Genomic DNA, 20,674 nt, shown 5'->3' with positions numbered 1-20,674 from the left:
TTTGTTCAGATCCCAGTAGTGCTGGTGTGAAAATGTTTGCGATGCCTCCTCTCATTCTTTTGTTATTGTGGTTTATCTCCCCTCTTTTCCCCATTAAAATAAATGGTTAAATGTTTCCTAAACTGTCACATAACTTGCTTGCTGAACCATATCGTCTGCAGATCTCTAAGTAAATTCTCCATTGTAAATTTTTGTGTAAATACATTTGTAGTTTCTGTTTATACTAATTGAGCAGCATGGATTGTGAAGAAATCATTTTAGATAAATAAATGTGCATAGACACATATGTACAACCTTACAATCAATATGTGTTGATTTTGTTTGATAGTAGTTGACAATGAATTTATTTTTTTACCCTTACAAGAACTTTCACAAGACATTATATTTTTTAAAGTGTTTTACTGCATGTACAGTATAAGGTACTGATGAACATATGAATATGCAACCATAGAACACATAAAAATTGAAATAGAACAATAAGCCTACTCTTCATTAAAATCGATAAATAAACATGCATTTGTAATAAACATTTGATGTAACAAATTTAAAAAAAATACCAGTTTAGCAAAATTACAGCCTATAAGAGGCATGACGAATATCCTTTACAACCGGTAACAGTTCCATAACTGTCTGCTACTTGCGTGCATGTAAAAAAATGTTTTTACAAGCAGAAACCATAACTAACAACCAGTACAAGCGGCGTAAGCACAGATTTCACACACATCCAAAGGCACTGCAGCTGTAAGAGGAGCAAGAAAAAAGAAAAAAATGAGTCATCTATACCTTCAGATCTATTCTGGAGTAGTTTTACATTACATGAATGAGTAATTAGATAAAACAAATACTTACCAAGCCTGGAGAGAACCAGGGAAGAAGTTCTTTGATGACAGAGCCCGATAAACTCTTGAGGGAGAGTTGGGTTGGCACAAACTGCACCATAGCTGGTCTTGAGTAGGCGAGGATTCGGCTGCTTAGGGGCAGAGCTGCTGTCCAAAAGGTGCTGAAGGATCTTTACAGATTCAAGGGAGAAGGAAAGTTCTCCATCCTGCAGATGAATGTTAAGAACTATATAAGACTGATGAAGTTTAAATTTGAAAGAAGTTTAAAAGTTCTACTGAAATACGATATCATGGAAAGCCTTTCAGCTAATGGCTAGACCAATAAGGACAAAGTAAGAGATCTTTTTGACAGCACGGCACAAAATTACATAGGTTTTAACTCAAACAAATGACTAAAGATAAAAGAAATCAAAATCTGTTGCACTTGCCTGGACTTGGACAGCTTCAGAGACGAGGCAGAAAGCCATCAAAAGAAGAGCGATTGAAATAATGGTCTTCATGCTGGTGTTTTCAAAGATGTTGTTGGTCTTTCAAAGTTTTCTTCAAGCGTTCTTACTTCGCTGTTATGTCCTACCTCTAGCTCTATCTCTTTATAAAGGATTCATTCCTTTAGTCATCCCTCATTCCAGCCACTCACGTCCACGTTTTTTCCCCCTGCAGTTAATAAATAAACCTAATCTACTTTACAATGTCATAAAAGGGATTTCATTTTGAGTGACTTCATCCAATGTGATACGTTTATGCTTCTGCCCGTCGTTTGTATGGATTTGTGGCTAGGTTTGTGTCAGGATTCTAATGCAGGTAAATTATTAACCCTTGTATAATAGTAGCTTTATTTGGCAATGTAAGCTAAAACACACCACAAGAGTTACAATTTCTTGATATTCTGAAATAATTCAGAAAACCTTAGGGTGACAGTATTTGACAATAATATATGCAACAGCTAAAACATGTTAATGGTCAAATAACAATTCAGCAGAAACAGATTTTTTTATGCTTTGGTCAATAACAATCCCAAATTAATGCATGTAAGACCTTATTCATCCACAAACAGTACCAATGATATAAAGGTATAATTCACGTAATTGAATAATAAATGTTATTGTTCACGTAAATGTTCTGTGTGTGTGTGTGTGTGTGTGTGTATATATATATATATATATATATATATATATATATATATATATATATATATATATATATATATATACACATACCTTATCCACTATATAATGTCACATAGCTACTGAATTTGGTTTAGCATTAACTATTTATTTCCTGTAAAATTACTTTTATTTTTTATATCATGTATCAAAAAAAAATAAGAAAATTCTGTTCCTAAGTAAGTATTTTTCTGCCATCACTAGTAACAGTACTATGGTCAAATTCAATTAAAAGATTGTAAATTTTAGAGCCTTGTGCACTAGATCATAAACAAAGTAAACAGGAAACTGACACATTATAATCTGTTAATCATGTCTTACATTTGAAGACTATATTTAATAAAAAATTAAACTTGTGTTTTTAACATTTGTGCTGATTATAAAGAAATGGTTAATGTTTAATGTGTGTCAAATCATTAAGGACTGTGTCTCAACCGTGGGTGGGCTAATCTGAAAATCTCAAAATATTACATTACATAAAGTGTTTTTAATGTCATTATGATTTCAAAGGTTATAGTAGTCTGATTGAGAGGCAAACTTAATGAAATCCCACGCTTTGTCCTTTGGTGTTAGAATTGATTAATGTTCTTTGGATGAATAATCCAAATAAAGTATTTTTACAGTCTCTCAGCAGGTGTATGTACTGTATAAGTAATTGATTAAAGTTTATATTAAAGTACAAAGAGTTTTTTGAAAAGTCCTTGCAGTAATATTAGGTTTATTAGGGATATGACTAATCTTTGGTTATCCATCTAGCTTTGCAATTTAGTAAAACCTTTTTTTACAATGCACACAATAAAGAACAATTCAAACATTACTGCTTAACCAGTTATTAGAAATATTTGAGCATAAATAAAATTTTATATTTGTGATAATTCTATTTATTATTTTACTAATAATAGACAATAATTTTACTTATAATGAAGCAAACACTGGCATGGCGGTGTAGTGGTTAGCACTGTTGCCTTGCACCCTGCCTTGTGCCCTAAGCTTCTTGGGATAGGCTCCAGGTTCCTGTGACCCTAAATACTGTATAGGATAAAGCGTAGGTATGTAAAGCGCTATAGAAGGAGTAGCTTAGTGGTTAAGGCATTGGACTACAGTTTGGAAGATCCCAGGTTCAAATCCCACAACCACCAAGTTGCCACTGTTGGGCCCTTGAGCAAGGCTGTTAACTCTCAACTGCTCAGATGTGTAATGAGATAAAAAAAAAAAGTAAGTCGCTCTGGATAAGAGTGTCTCTCAAATGCCTAGATGGAAATATTGGTCATTATGTAGATGGAATAAATATTGGCTAATGCATATATATCTGTTTTATGATACAAGCCCTGTGACTGGCTGATTAGATTATTTCTATTGAAGATCAGGTGCACTGGTGCCCCTTTTAATGTGTGCAGTTAATGTACACATAAAGTTAAAACATGCTAGAAACACTGGTAAACCATTTTTGCATCATTTATTTTTTCAATTGCTTGGGGAAAAAAAGAAATCAGTGTAATTATGTTTTGTAAGTTCAATTATTATTATTATTATTATTATTATGAAGGCAACATGGATTGCAAAGAAACAATTTCACATTAATTAAAGACTCAGACAATTTTGACTTAAAATTCATGAATTCATTAGGCATAACACTTATACTTTGTAGGGTCACACGGAGCCTGGAGCCCACCTAAGGTAGCTTAGGGCACAAGGCACTCTGGACTGAGTACTTATGCACAATCACAAAACCACTTACATGCAAGCACCCAGTCATACTCTACGTACTATTTGAAACTTAAGTGCATGTCTTTGGACTGTGGGGAGAAAACCAGAGTACCTGTAGGAAATCCAAAAGACACTGGAAGTGATATTAAAAGTTGCTGTTTGGTTTAGTATGAATAAGTATATTTTTCGCCATTACAAGCACTGACACAAGACATTGTACTTTTAAAAGTGTTTTATTGCATATATAAGACACTCAAACATTTGCACAGGCAAATACAATTCCCAATCAATGTGTGTTCATTTGGTTTGATGGACATTAACTGTATTTTTCACCCTTTAGAAGAATTGCCACAAGACATTATGCTTTTGGCAGTGTTTTACTCCGTGTTTAAGGAAATGATGAGCATAAGAACATGCGACCACAGAACAATTAGAAAATGAACAATATAGAATAGAACAATACGGCTACTCTACTTCTATGGAACTCATAGAAATCAAAATAGAAATAGAAAACTATTCTAAATAAGACTGATAAATAAATATGCTGTAACAAAATAAAACACATTTTAAATGGGTAACATTTGCAAAACAAACTGTTGTTACTTGGGTGCATAGGAAAAAGACATCCCATCACAAGCAAAAACGATGTCTAGCAACCAGTACAGGCTTTAAAAGAACAGAGTTCACACACATCCATACGCACTGCAGCTGTAAGAAGAGAAAGAAAAATGTTAGTCAACTGTACCTTCAGGTCTATGCTGGGATGGTACACTGTTATATGAATGAGTTATCTTTATAATATATTCTTACCTAGTCTGGAGAAGACCAGGGCCGAACCTTTTTGCTGACAGAGCCCTATAAACTCTTGAGGCAGAGTTGGGTTGGCACAAATTGCACTATAGCTGGTCTTGACTAGGCGGGGATTCTGCTGCTTGAGGGCAGAGCTGCTGTCCAAAAGTTGCTGAAGGACCTTAACTGATTCAATTGAGAAGGAATATTCTCCATCCTGCAGATGAACAATGAGAAGTATGTAAATTTGATTTCAAAGGTGAAACCCTATCAAGGTGGCCTATTAGTGGCTAAATTTACTTTAAGTAAATTCACTCGGTTTACACCAAGTGAATCAAATAAATTTAGAAAGCTCTGCTGTAATGCAACAATATGAGATGTTTTTCAGCCAATAGATAAAGCAATAGGCAATGTCCAATCAGTTATTGGACAAAACATAATTACATAAAATCCTGACTAAGAAAAGCAGAAGGCAAAAGCAGGCAAAATAATATAAGGACATAGGATCGACACAATGAAAAGCTGTAACACTTGCCTGGACCTGGACAGCCTCAGAGACCAGGCAGAGAGCAGTCAAGAGCAGACCAATCGAAATGATAGTCTTCATGCTAATGTTTTAAAAGAAGCTGTTGGTTTTCCAAAGTTGACCTCCAGGAGTTCTTACCTTGGTAATATGTCCTGTTCCTGATTTTCTTTCTCTTTATAAAGGGTTCATTCCTCTAGTCATCCTACATCCAAGCCACTCACAGTCATGCTTTTTTCACTGCAGTTAATGAATAAACGCAATCTGCTTTACAGTGTCATAAAAGAGGGAAACTCTTAAGTGGCTTCATTTTATCTGATATGTATATGCTTTATTCCTGTGTTTTACATAGATTTGATGGTAGGTTTGCTTTAATATTTGAATCCAAGTAAATTAATAAATCTGGCAGAAAGGTTGCTTTATTTGGCTTGGTGAAATTGAAACACACCAAAAGAGTTACAGTATACGTGATGTATAATTCCATACATCCTTTTTAGTGATTTTATCATCATAATTTTTTTTTTTATAATATATGAAATTGTGTGTGTGTGTGTGTGTGTGTGTGTGTGTGTGTGTATATATATATATATATATATATATATATATATATATATATATATATATATATATACACACACACACACAATCATTATAAGAATGGCTTTGTAAAAAATTATGTAAAACATGCTTTGGTCTTTAAAAATAATAATTTGTGAGACCTTGATCATATAGAAACAGCAACATCACAGTTATACAAAGTAGAATTTATGTAATCGCATGTAGTTTGTTGGGGGAAAGTAGTGATCCAAACTCAAATAACCATCCCTGTCAGTAACACACAGGCATCTGAGACATAGATGTGTCAACATGGAGAGCAAACTGGACAATTGAGTTGAAAAATTACTAGGTAAGCTTCTATTGTTCAACCGTCTTGATGAGGGCTTTTGTTGTAGACCTCAATGTTTGTGTTTTCCACTTCTCAGATACCTCCTTGCTCACCATAGTTGTATAGAGTGGTTATCTGACTCACTACATGCTTTCTTTCAGCCTAAATTGGTTTGGTCAGGAATTGGATTTTTTTACTTGAGCACCATTGTGTATAAAAATACCAGAACATCAGTAGTTGGATATAAATATAAACTAGCTGTCTGATGCCATGGTCAAAGTCTGTATCTGCAGTTTTATAGTATACTGTCTATATAAATATCATAAAAAACTTATGTATAACACACACACCAAAGCAACCCTAACAGCTCTAAGATCATGAGCTCTGGGCATGAGTCCACAAGACCTCTGAGGGTGCATTGTGGTGTCTGGCACCAGCACATTGGTGCACCAGCTGTGTGTTGCAAGGTGGGGCTGTGGATTGGACATTAGATAAGGGGTGCTTGATCGGATTGAGGTCTGTGGATTTTGAAGGCTGGGTCAACAACAGCCTAGGGTTCTTGTCATACACTTGTCATAAATCATATCATATGACTGTATGATATGTCTTCTCACATGGTTATTCAAGAAATGAGAATCTGCATCAGTAAGATAACTTCTTGGCAGCTAAATCATATTAATCACTGGAGTAATTATCCAGTGGAAGGCTCTTAACTATTAGCTTAATTAAATCTGGGATTTTTTTTTTTGTCCAGATAGTATATATAAAGGCAAACTGTTGTGGTTTAAAAACAAAACAAAAAACTTTCTAGCATGGTTGTCATTTAAATTTAAACCCTTATATCCATATATATCATTCTTTTAATTTATTAATATGCTCAACTGTATTTTATTTTCATGGGATTCAGCAGTTTGGCTTGAGTTAATTATTATTTATTTGATTAAGTTGACTATTATGTTTATACTTTAAAGATCAAATTAATAATAATAATTTTGTGTATCCGGCACAGTGGTTTAGTGCTTAGCACTGTCACCTTTTTACCTTCAGGGTCCAAGTTAAAATCTTGGCCCGGTTCGATTCCCATGCCTGAGTGCATGGATTTGCATGTTTTCCCTGTGCTTGGTGGGTTTCCTTCCACAGTCGAACTACATTATATAGATTATAGATTAGGTTAATTAGTGTTATCAAATTGCCTTAGTGTGTGAATGAGTGTGTGAGGTTGTGAATGTGTGCCCTGCATTGGATTATCCCCCCATCCAGGGTGTACTCCGCCTCGTGCCCAAGGTCTTCTGGGATAGGATCCAGGCCTTCTGCAACCCTGTATACAGGATAAAGCGATATAGACTATGAGACGTCAACAACAACGATATAGTTGTGTTTGTGTGTGTGCAATATATGGCCAAATGGGCATTTCGATTGAATGAGCAAATTTCCAAGGCCACTCTTTAAAATTTATATCTACTGTATAAGGGTAGATTTTACAGTGTTTTTTATAACAACAAAAAACAGCTTGTATGGTTGTGATGGTCAGGTGACCACAAACCTTTGGCTGTAAAAGTCTGCATGGTTTGTTGAATGTCATGATTTGTCGGTTTGTTAAACAGAGCAATTTTGAGATGGCAGTCATTCAGGTTACTGACGTCACTACACCATGGAAACACCTGGAAATACAACTGGAGATCACACCAGACACAACTGTGTAAGTAAACTATAAATCAACGCATCCAGGTTCACCAAATACAAGGTGCATAAACTTGCCATTTTACTGAAGATTTTATGAACAAAAGACTGGATAGACGTGCAAACATTACGAATACTCAGTGGCACTAAACTGTAAAGTCTACAAACATAAGTGACAACGTTGAAATTGCCCCAGTCATAAACCCTATCAAAAAGGTGTGTCAGAAAGTTTGACAGTGTTATAGTGTCAAATAAAACAAACAGTGGTCATATTTGCGTCACTGTAATACTGAACGTTGTTTAAAGTTAATGTTGGCGTGATTTCGAGGTGTCTCTAAGCGCATCATATGAACCTCAAAATGGTTGCATATATTTTCCTTTTCAAGTGTACTCATGTGTCTTGTTTAATCAATTAATATTGTTTGTTTATTCTTTCTATATGATATAAAGCATACACATATTTACAGGTTTAATGATGGATCCTATCTTAACTCTTTTTTTTAATGAAGTTAATTAAAACTGTGTGCTTTTTAAGTTTACTGTATGTTTGCACAGGACAGCTTTGGTGCAACTGCTTGTAATGTTGTAACAGTTTTCCATATACTGTAACGGTTGTGATTGATGTTCTCTTTTAAATGACATTTCAAATTATTTACCTTGATCTCACACAGACAACACACATGAAATCAATGAAATATATTTTATATATCTTTTATATATAGTCACTGAAAATTTACTATCCTTTATATAAAATTTTAAATTAAGAAATTTAAAGCCCAAGATGAATATAGAGATAAAGACAGAAATATTGGCCCATATAAAAATATGGCTGTAGAACATAAACGTTTTATCGCATTTATTTAATGAAAACCTTTTTGAACAGGTAAGTTCTATAATCATGGCCCCAACTTTCACCTCATAATTTATGTGGTATCATAAACAAGAAGACAGCTCACTGGTTTAAATAGCTGTACCACACCTTGCTTTATGACTTAATGATGCAATGCTGCTTTGTAATTCATTACAAAACCTCAGCCTGATCTTTTCAATGTGATTTTGCACAGGACAGCTTCTTGACACGTACGCAGGCACTGCGTAGGCAAGACAATGACTAAATCATCTTTTAATTGCTAATCATAAAAAAAAAAACAGTTGTGTCCAAAACAAGATGTGTTTGAGCTGTAAAACTAGTGATATACTAGAAATAGTGATCTTCCATCTATAATGAACGTGAATAAAGGATAGGTTTGTTTTGGTATAATGAAAAATGTGTTTATAGAAACACTCAGTTTAATGAGGCCCTAATCATAAAGTCATTTGCATTAAAAAAATATTATTTCATGTTTCCAAAATGAAGTACTGATTTGTTTCATATTTTAGCTTATGCACTGCTCTTTTAGGGAAATTTATGCAAACTTTTTATTGTGCTCATAATCCACATTCAAAATACATTTTTGAATGGTTTTGTTAGTTAGTTAGTTAGTTTGTTTGTTTACTGATATTTAGATCCATTTTTAGTTGTAGTATGTCGTTGCCTAGGTGTCTATATTATTCTTGTAGCACATTAGATTTTATGTGAATATACATTTATCAGTCATAACATTACAACACAAAGCATTATACTCAATATTGTTTAGGGGTTTCTTGTGCTCTGGCCGCTCGTGCATGACTCCACCTTTGGGGTGTGCTATGGTGTCTGGCACCAGGACGTTGGCAGGGGATCCTTTGGGTTGTGGGTTGTTTGTCCAGTTCATACTATGGTTGTTCGAATGCATTGAGATTAAGATTTTAGATCACACTATAACTTTAGATGGCCTTTCTGTTCCATGGAGTGCAATTGTAAAAGACCTCGGTGTGATTATAGATTCCAACCTTTCATTTGAAGCACATGTAGATAATATTACCGGGATAGCATTCTTTCACCTTAAATATATTGCCAAGATAAGATATATATGTACTGTCGCTAAACGATGCAGAAATACTAGTTCATGCTTTTATCACCTCTAGGTTGGACTATTGTAATGCCTTACTGTCTGGTTGTTCAACTAGGTGCGTAAACAAGCTTCAGCTAGTCCAGAATGCAGCAGCGAGGGTTCTCACTAGAACCAGAAGATACGAGCACATCACCCCTATCTTATCTTCACTGCATTGGCTCCCCGTGAAATTTCGCATTGATTTAAAAATACTACTCTTGACATATAAAGCATTAAATGGTCTTGCGCCGCAGTATCTGAGTGAACTGCTAGTGTCTTACAATTCGCCATGCCTACTTCGATCAAATGATGCAGGCTGCTTGTCAGTACCGCGTATTATGAACACTACAGCTGTTGGCAGAGCTTTTTATTACAAAGCCCCAAAATTATGGAATAGTCTTCCAAATAATGTTTGGGACTCAGACACAGTCTCAGTGTTTAAGTCCAGGCTAAAAACCTATTTATTTAATCAAACATTTTTATAAATAGATTTGTCTTGGGTAAAGGAGCAGATCTGGGGGACTCATGGACGTAGAGTATTATGGTGAACTGGTATGTTTGGATGCTGTCTTCCCCACTCTCATTGATCACTCAGGTTTGCTGACGGTGAGGTGATTGTTTGCTTTACATCTCAGGGAGCCCTCGTGTTTGTGTTTCCTTCTGGCTCTCCCTTTTCAGTTATGCTGTTATACTTAGTCCTGCCGGAGTCTCTGCTTGCACTCTGCACTAAATATACATTTTCTCTCCCCCTCTTTCTCTTCCCTCTCCCCCCCTCTCTCTCTTCCCTCTCTCTGTCAAGCTACACATGTCGTTCCTGAGCTGCCAGTGATCCAGTGAGCCCTCTGGACCTGTCCGACCCATCCTGGTGCCCCGCTTCTGGTTGGCGATCTCGTTGCATGGATGCCCCGTGTGTCTCTTGGGAATTTGTCTGGGGATGGTTTCAGTTTACCAAAAAGACAGTTCTGGCCCCGAATGGTGTTGACAGCTGCTTCTTTGAGGACTTGGCTGCGGTTGCTCGATAGTTTAAGGTTGCAATTGTCTCCAATAGCTACCTGGACTCCGTATTTACATCAATTAACATCAACTGTTATAGCTGAACTGGCTGCCACCTAACACTGTATAAATGCAGATCAATTCCTGCTTTCTGTTTCACCCAAATAAGGATGGGTTCCCTGTTGACTCAAGGTTTCTTCCTATTGCCACCTCAGGGAGTTTTTCCTTGCCACTGTTGCCCGCGGCTTGCTCACCAGGGACTATCTGCTCATTTTGATTAATGCACACTTACATTCCACACAGACTTAAATAATTCTTTTGATTGTGTAAAACTGCTTTGCGACAATGACAATTGTTAAAAGCGCTATACAAATAAAACTGAATTGAATTGAATAGATGTGGGAAGTTTGGATGCCAGGTCAACATCCTTGGGCTCATTGCCTGCAGTACACTGTACAGGGGGGCTCGATGTACTGGTGCCTTTCTCTCATGGCCAGCATTGTTTAGTTTTTGCCAAAATGACATACACATTTATTTTGTATTGCCAAATGCATTTGCAAAACCCCTCAAGCACCTTGAAGCTCTCATGAAGAACATCCCATGATGTTACCTCTGCTGCAGAGGAGAAGTTCATTTAGAGTTACCAGCCACAAACTTACAGCACCTCAGGTTAGATTCATTACAGTATGAACGCTTACAGAGCATAAGCAGCTAGCACATCTTTTTGTGTGACAAAAGACTAATGGATCTTGTCTATAGTAGCATGCATGCACTGCTTTTACTCCATTAAATTGGTTTAAGAAAATGCGAAAGCATTAAGCATGCCATTGATCGAACTTATTGGGTAGAAAGAAAAAAGAAAAAAATATGTAATATATGTAGTTTGTTTTTTTCCCCCATGTCATCTACTCTTATGATTTAATTAATGGTCAATAGCATTATACATATCCACATATGGTCAGACATGACATAAAAGGTCTTTGTAAGGTATTGAGAGACATCTTGGGTAGAAAATAAAGTCCATTTAGATCTGATTCAAAAGAAGCCTAAAAATATGAATGCTATCTCTCTCTCTCTCTCTCCTATCTATACAGTGTCACGGGGGACCTGGAGTCTATTCCAGAATTGGGGTACACCATCAAAGGCCTTCCACACACACTTTTATTTACAAACAACAGGCAATTTGGAAACATCAATTAGCCTAATCTGCATATCATTGGACTGTAGGAGAAAACCGGAGTATCCGGAGGCACCTAGCATGGGGAGAACATGACCTTTGGAATTGTGACCTTTGGTCTCTAAGGCCATAGATGAGCCTGTTTATTGCCATATAATTGATAGTCGGTGTTATTTAGTTCACCTGGCAGTGGTGTTAATGTTATGGCTTACTGGCGTATAAATGACTGGCAATAAAAAAAAAAGTTATTAATTATTATTGAGTCTGAGTGGCAGAAAGAGCATCATGGAAGATTTTGCCCACAAAGCAAAAGTCATCAGCAAGAATATGTGGCTTGCAAAGCTGATGAAAAACTTTAAATATCTCTGTAGTCTTTGTCTTGTCTACATATACAGTAATATACTGATATACAATGTATATTGTAATGACACAACAGTTTGTTCAGCTCACTAATAGTTTCATACCACCATGACCTTTAATCACACTGCAGTGAAATTTTAGACAGGAGTTTGCTTAAATCATTGTAGATGTACAAGTGTCAGTGTGGAATATACTGCCATCTTTATTTGTGAGTGTTCAACTCAGTTTCATAAAGTTGCACATAGTACAGACATCACTGTAGAACTCGACGTTTGTACCCTTTTTTTTTTTTTAGTTCCCCTTTTTTATGTCTCAGTATCCTAACATGGGCATCTTTTATGATTTGTCACCCCTTTATAATCAGTTAATGTGTCATATATCAAAAGGCTTTCAAGCAGAAACAACCTGCGTGCGTACATCCAGTTAGCCTCAGGCGCCATGAGTTCTGCCTTGATTTGTCTACAGAGTAAATAAGAAATGATAAATACAGATGGATTGAGCAAACCATACAGGCAGGAAGAAAGTCATAAAACCTTCGGTCTGTACTTGATTGAGGTGTGTATGTCAAATAGCTAACTGTTTTCTAGATAAAAGGATTGATTACTTACATTTGCCTCTGCTTTTGCAGAATAGCAAATATGCTGCCGAGGAATTAAGACAAATGAAGGACCTAGTTTTACTTTTGTTTTATTAAGACGACAGATGAAACTTTTTTTGTGTGTACTTTAAAATTGATATCTATTCACATTGTACTGTATATCCACTAAAGATGTTGCCTTGGCAGACCAGCAAATAAGGTTCCTATACATGAGGACACCCCAAAAGTATTAAACAGAATGTGCCTGTTTGGTGGTACAGCTCAGTGTACATGGTACCATATCTGTTAAACATACAGTATGAAATATCACAGTGGTCAATAGAATGAATCTAAAACATATTTTTATTTATTTTGGTCTAATGTTTTTGGTCCTTTATCAGTTTTTGACACAGATCTGTTTAGCGATTTCGTGATGATGATGGCCTACATTTTATTCAACAATATGGATTTAGACAAAGGGAATTGAAACAGTCTACTAACTTTCATGAACATACTTGAGTTTAATTTACATCCATATACATATACCAAGCTGACATCAACACCAACATTAACAAGACAGCCAGGTAATTTTAATAACATTAATTATTAATTATACTGTATACTAGTAAACTGGTAACAAGAACATGGGCAACCAATGCCCATCTATGCCCATGGGGACCAAAGGCTAGGGCCCCATCCAACCCATTCTCACAGGAAGGCCAATGCAGCACAAACTGCCAGGAAAGTCAATGTTGGACCAGGCCTTCAAACTCCCCAAATCCCAGGCTGATCAAGCACCCATGGAATGCACTGGAAAAACAACGATCCTTCACAGCACACCGTTAGAAGTCCCATGGAGGCACACCGCAGCTGCCCAAAGGGTACCTAAAGCCTACTGTAGGTGGTTTTGATATTAACAGTACATCCATACATGCATGCATACATTACTTTACATTATATTGATATTTGTCTGTAATAAATTTTATGAAACAAATTGTTAAACAATTAAACTATTACATCACTGCTGGGTTTGCATAAGTAAGTGTGTTTAAATGACAGTGAAAAGTGCTATATCATATACCACTGTTTTCCTGGTGATCTGTCTGAATAAAATGGGACACAAATGGCAGTGAAATGTGTCCTGTATTATCTTTTCTGAAATGTTAAAAGTAATGAGGAAAGAGACAGCTAATTTTCACTACATTACGTTATTCTTTTCCTTAGCTCTTTTTACAGCTTATTTTTCTCAGTGAGCCTGGTTGCAGCAGATCACCAGATCCGCAAATATTTAGTTTGGCACAGGATTTATGCCAGCTGCCAGCCCTCACACAACTCTCCCCACTTTATCTAAACTCTTATTGGCACCAGGAGGGTTTTTCTCAGTGGATGGGGTCAGTTCTCTGACCAGGAACCAAACCTACTGTAGGCTGCAGCAGAGAAAGCACTGCATATACAGTAAGCCACTAGTGAACTGAGGAACCAAACAGCTACTCATCAGACTTGGACCAAAGGATTTAGGATTACAGTTGTGTTGTACTGTATTTATAGCCAATGGTTCTTTTTTTTTTTTACTTCCAACATGTAATACCTTTTTCTTAAAATTTTATTGACGCACCTGAACAAGGCTGATATAATCTGAAATTGTAAACACTCTTTCTTTATGGATGTACTGTAAATGACAAAATTGATGTGATTATTGGAAAAACTCAAAATAATAATAAATCCTATGCGTGTGCATTACAGTCCAAAATATTTCAGCATATTGATAACATGCAAGATTAACAAGGGCCGTTCAAGTCAAACTGGGACTTTTGATCAAATTTCTTGTGAAAGAAGGTGTGAACGTTTAACAAGTGGCACACCTGTTCCCAGAAAATCGATGGATAACTTGTTGCCAATGCATCTGTTTATGGGAACTGTATACATGATCATTTACGAACACTACAGTACTTGCAGATTACTGGAACTTGGCTGAAAGTTATTGCAACATCCTTGTACAGTTCCGACCTCCATCAGAACAATTTCTCTGTTTGGCCCATTATAGGAATTCCTGGGAGGCCAGCATTTCAGATATTAAGCAGGGAGTCAAATTATGTGGTGTACTGAGGAAACTTTGTACTTTGATAGTATACAAGTCCTAGTAAAACACTGAGATAAGTATGTTGGTATAGCAGGGGGTCAAAGAGGTAAAGGTGTTTTTTTCTTTCATAACTGTGTTCTGTTCTTCTGCACATCAAAAGTTCCAGTTTGACTTAAATGCCCCATGCACATATAAACAAATATACAATTTCTATATCTTTAGAAAATTCAAAAACTTTTCTTGTTAATGTTTGACAGCATCATATCGGTCATCAGTAAAGTTTTGGCTCTTTGTGAGAATGTTTTGCTTCATGCTGATTGGTCAGAAAGACTTATGACCATCCTAAACCTACTAAACCGATTAAATCTTATTGCCCCTGCAATATTATTACAGGCAAGGTAGAGCAATTTGTATAAAACAAAACAAAATAAAAACAATATATAGAGAGAATAGATACTGTATAGAGGGTTTTGCTTTTGTTTTGATTTATATAAACAAACATGTATATAATGCATGTACAGTATGTATGTATGTCAACATTTCATTAAACTGAACGTTTTGCAGTTACAGTATGTCAGCTAACGATGATTAAATGAGCTGACTGGATGGCTGGTCACATACAGACTGCAGATATATTATTCCCTTGAAAATGGCTGAAAAAAATATTGAGAAAATTAAAGCTTTACATGGGTTATGTTACATGTCCACAATAGACTCTGAGAACATCATTACTTATTCGCTCACTCCTTCTGTATTCTGCTTATGCTAAACTGGGTGCGGATGCCTGGTGCCTATACCAGGGGAACTAGGTGAGGTTCACACTCACACATTTAGGGAAACAAACCGAGGTTTGTGCAATGCCACAGTACTAATCACTATGCAACCATCATCGTGTTGGATAATACTTGGCTTCCAACTGAAAATAATCCTAAAGGAGAAATGTTAACAAAAGTATTATATATTATATAATTTTTTCAAGTTTGATTGGCTCATTTTATCTGCCTGCTTATTAGCTTGTCAGTATACTGTACAGTGTGTTGCCATCTAACAATAATGTTTAATTATACAACACATCTGTAAAAACATTGCCCTCTTTTGGTGAAAACAAGTACATCAACTAAAAAGTAATCACATTACCTGTGTCGCTTCATCTACATGATCACGGTTTTGATGTTTAGCAATAATGTGTGAATATAATAAAGTGAGAATGGAATGAAATATTTGAAGTAGTAACCTTTCTTACAACCTAATTACAATGAACACTTAATCATTTAAATTTGTTAAAATTTATACAAATGTTCCTTGATGTGTGTGTGTGTGTGTGTGTGTGTGTCTTAGCAATTAATTAAAATTATAACTAACATAAAATTTGTATTATTTAAAATAATGTCAAAATATGATTATATATATGTAATGTGTGTATATATATATATATATATATATATATATATATATATATATATATATATATATATATATATATATCATATTTTGACATTATTTTAAAAAATAAAAATCTTATGTTAGTTATGATTTTGATTAATTGCTAAGAAACATTTGTGGAAAGAGTCTCTCAGTGTTGCAGGTTTTTTTTTTTAAACATTGCAATTATTTTGTAATCGCACTTTAAGTGATCAGCTTGTTTCTTTTATATTCACACCATATTCACAAACTTATGCAGACATGTAACAATTACTTTTAATACCTACAGTAGTTTATCACTGGAAATGCAAAATCTGCAAATGGACCCGATTCATGAACCAACCATTACCATGAATGAGTAAAAGAACAAAAAAATAATCATACACATGCAAATATAAATGAATGAAATAAAATAAATAAAAAAGAATTTATTTGGCATAATGAACTCACATATTATTATTAAAGATAAGAGTTCAATTGGAACACTTGTGCCCAATGCATTCTCTACTGAGTCTTTTTAATTAATTTGGCATCTGTTTAGATACCTTTTATGCACAAAGATAAAAACACGTTAAAATATTATCCAAAAAATATGAATGAGCTTTCTCTTTTCCTCAAATTCTAAAAGACTTCTTTAGGGGGTGTTATTGAAGAAACAGATGCGTTTTGAGTCGTCATTTAAAGATCGTCAAAGACTCTGCTGTACGGACATCTTGAGAAAGCTCGTTTCACGACCTAGGTGCCAGAACAGAAAGAGTCTGGATAAATGTCGTCCTCGATCCCTGAGAGATGGTGGGATGAGGCGAGCAGTGCTGGAGGATCAGAGGGAACGTGGTGCAGTGCGTGGTGTGATTAGAGCAGAGAGGTAAGTGGGTGCTGGGCCATTTTTAGCTTTGTAGGCGAGTATCAGGGTTTTGAATTTGATGCGGGCAGCTACAGGAAGCCAGTGCAGGGAGCGGAGGAGTGGGGTGGGGTGGGAGAACTTGGGGAGGTTAAAAACGAGACGTGCTGCTACATTCTGGATCAGTTCCAGAGGACGAATCGTGGACAGAGGCAGACTTGTCAGGAGTGAATTGCAGTAGCCCAATCTTAAAATAACAAGAAACTGAACAAGCACCTGAGTAGCCTGTGAAGAAATAAATGGACGGATTCTTCTGAAGTTGTAAAGAAGAAATCAACAAGAGCGAGTAAGGTTATCAAAAATGACTAATTGTCCACGGTTACCCCAAGATTGTGGGTGGTGGCTGAAGGAGTAACCTCAGTGTTGTCCAGGGATATTACAAAATCTTGACCTTAGGGTGAGTCACCAGGAATGAACAGCAGTTTGGTTTTACTCAGATTGAGCTTCAGCTGATGAGCTGCCATCCAGGTCCGCCAGACATGCTCAGATCCGGGTGAAAACCTGAGTATCTGAGGGAGAAAATGAGAGAATAAGTTGCGTGTCATGTGATTATATGACCTTACTAAGAGACTGGGTATAGAGGGAGAACAGAAGAGGACCAAGTACTGAGCCCTCTATCTTCTAGATAAGAGGCAAACCATTGCCACACTGTTCCACAGATTCCAAGGCTTGTAAGAATAGATAATAGAATCTTGTGGTTTACTGTGTCAATGCAACAGTATTAACCACTAAGATGATTGTTTTTGTTATTATTATTTTATTATATAATTATATAATATTCATGTATCAAGTAGGATTGGAATGCTCTTTTTTACTGCACCTCTAATCAAAACAGGCTAAATCTGGCCATACCCACACTAAAATATAATTTTGATAGGCTTAAAAATATTAGCAAATATATCTGCAATCCCAGGGGACATCCCCTATTTTTTTCAAGGGAACAATGTAGGCTAGCTGGTAAGCATAATATTCCAAAAGTGCAAAACCCTTCAACAGGCAGCACTCCCACCACCCACACTGTCTTTTTTTTTTTTTTATAGGCAAATTTATAATCAAGTGACACCTCGGCTATATATTGGTCTGGAGGACCGTGCTATTATGTGTTGGGGCGCTATTCAGACAGATAAATGTGGAAAGACATTCATAATGAAAAGGTCATTTCTGTAAATCACATTAGAGCTTCTAATGAAGGTATTGTTTGGTCATTTCTTTTAGAATTCGAATTTTCCGGAGCGGAGTGTCCATAGTGGATGACATCAGTAATAAAGGATTCAACATATGTGTGATTCATCATCATGCATATTTTATGTGAACATTATGCACTCCATAATTCCTCTTTTCCTACACAAATCCACAGTCAAGATTGGAGTCTACAACAGGGATGTTTCTAAATCACATAAAAAAATGTGTTCCCTTGTGCATATTCTGTGTACTGCTGACTGGAACTCTGGAAAACTGCACTAAATCAGAAGATTCCAATTTAAGATAATGGATGCATTTTAAAGGCATGCAGGAAAATGTCTGACAGCTTCATCATTTTTGTATGATGTGGTTGATCAAATTTGAACATGGCTCTTCCCTTCACATGTTGTCCCTTACACTGACATTAAGCTGTGCTGCATGCTGAGTACTGTATGTGTGTGTGTGTGTGGACACCTGTAGAATTGCTCATTTACCCACTTATACAATCACTTATACATTTACAATGTGAGCAATGTGTGATCTCTATGACTTTGACTCTGGCATGGTTGCTGGTGCCAGATGGGCTGATTATCTCATTTCCAAAACAGATCAAAGCCTATTATGGGCAAAGACTGTAAAAAAGACCAGGTGATTATCAACTGTCTCCACACTTCGAGTGTTGCCAGCCATGCATGCCCAAGCCATGACAGAACTTCCACTATATTTGACTGATGAGCTTTCTGGGATTTGAATCATAAACATATCCTTTATTTCTCTTTCCCCCAAAGACCAGTGACAGCTGAAGTAAATGACATTGATTATCTCATTACAATGGCACCTCTGAAGTGATGGGATATACTGTATTAGGCAATTCTCAGAGTTGATGTGTTAGCTGCTGAAAATAAAAGGCGAGCTACCAAAAGTGCTCCAAGAAAGAATGACTGGTGCCCCTTGGTGAAAGAAAAATGAGCGTGAGCTCCAAAGGCTCAAACATGCAGAAGAGGAGTGAAGGGTATTCCACCTGGCCCAGTACCACAGAAAAGCTACCATAACACACCTTCCAATTTACTGAACTTGTAGGGAACAACCTGTTAAGAGAGAGAAAGAGAGAGAGAGAGAGAGAGAGAGAGAGAAAGAAGAAGAAGAAGAAGCAGAAGTATTGCAATTAAACCATTTATGCTTAAAGTCTGCCCAAGACCCAAATGTCATCAAGTAATAATTTAAAAGAGAGCAAAAAATACTATACTTATTTGGGATAAAATTACTACATGTGTCTAGAATTATGCTTAATATTCTCATTTTGATAATTTTATAAGGAAAAACATTTAATAACACTAAACTGAGAACACTTTCACTTGATATCATGTTTTGCAGTGAGTGTCTAGAGTTTTAGAGTGTTCCATTAAGCACCTCAATATCTAGCCAACAGTGGCCCTGTGGTTAGAAAATGACCACTTGGTGGTGGGAGATGAATAATAGAAGCCATAAATAGTGAAATCAGTACACCCTGAAATTACACACACCCATAATGACAATTCAGTTGTAAATTTTGCTTGTTTTGGGTCTTTGCATTTTATCATTCCAACATTTGTCACATGTGTCTTCTTTATGTAAAGCATTGTTTGATTTTTTTCAAGGAACGCCATCAGGAAAGAAAAACTCCACTGATGTGATAATCTTATCATTCAGTACATTCAGGTCACTGGCTGACATTGTTGAGCTTAGACCTAACCAACTGAGGCAACTACGGATCATAACACTGCCTCCAGAGGCTTGTACAGTGGGCACTATGCATGATGGGTGCATCGCTCCAGGTGCTTCCCTTCTTACATTGGCAAGCCCACCACCCTGGAATAGGATCAATCTGAAATCAACGGAGCACATAACCTTTTTTCATTGCTCCTAAGTATAATCTTTATGCTCTTGAGCAAATAGACACCAGTTTATGAAACCATAGTGATTTATTATTTTTTTTATAGTGAATTTTTCTCAAATGAATCAGCTGGATTAAGAACAGTCCATCACCCAAAATTTTTTGTCAGCGGTCGTCCAAAGGTGGTGGCGTGGTAACTTGGTGGTTAGCACTATCACCTTGCACCTCTAGGGTCCTGGTTTGATTCTGGCCTCGGGTCTCGGTCGTGTGTTTGCGTGTTCTTCTTGTGCTCGGTGGGTTTCCTCTGGATACTTCAGTTTCCTCCTAAATTTCAAAAACATGAACATGCTAATTGAGTGAATGAGTGAGTGAGTGTGTGTGCCCTATGATGAATTAGGACCCCATCCAGGGTGTACCCTGCCTCTTGCCCTTATTCTTCTGTGATACTGTAGGCTTCAGGTCCCCTGCGACCCTGTGTACAGGATAAAGCGGTATAGACAATGAGTAAGTGTGAGAGAGAGAGAGTGGTCTAATAGTGGCAATTTAATG

The 20,674-nt window shown here is 36.4% G+C and overlaps 2 protein-coding genes across 2 annotated transcripts; both read right to left on the bottom strand.

The window, feature by feature from the left end:
• Positions 1–400: 400 nt before the first annotated feature.
• Positions 401–1,414, bottom strand: LOC128511556 (guanylin-like). The gene is made up of 3 exons (XM_053484469.1): positions 1,268–1,414; positions 850–1,045; positions 401–739 (listed from the first exon to the last, which is right to left on the bottom strand). The coding sequence occupies exons 1-3, from the start codon at positions 1,337–1,339 to the stop codon at positions 681–683; spliced, it is 327 nt and encodes a 108-aa protein (XP_053340444.1). The 5' UTR covers positions 1,340–1,414; the 3' UTR covers positions 401–680.
• Positions 1,415–3,923: 2,509 nt separating this feature from the next.
• Positions 3,924–5,184, bottom strand: si:ch211-220m17.5 (guanylin family protein). Its single transcript, XM_053484485.1, has 3 exons — positions 5,034–5,184; positions 4,520–4,715; positions 3,924–4,417 (listed from the first exon to the last, which is right to left on the bottom strand). The coding sequence occupies exons 1-3, from the start codon at positions 5,103–5,105 to the stop codon at positions 4,359–4,361; spliced, it is 327 nt and encodes a 108-aa protein (XP_053340460.1). The 5' UTR covers positions 5,106–5,184; the 3' UTR covers positions 3,924–4,358.
• Positions 5,185–20,674: the final 15,490 nt, after the last annotated feature.

The sequence above is a fragment of the Clarias gariepinus genome, chromosome 23 (genome assembly GCF_024256425.1).
Source record: "Clarias gariepinus isolate MV-2021 ecotype Netherlands chromosome 23, CGAR_prim_01v2, whole genome shotgun sequence".
Taxonomy (NCBI): domain Eukaryota; kingdom Metazoa; phylum Chordata; class Actinopteri; order Siluriformes; family Clariidae; genus Clarias; species Clarias gariepinus.
This window is presented reverse-complemented; position numbering and strand designations above follow the sequence as displayed.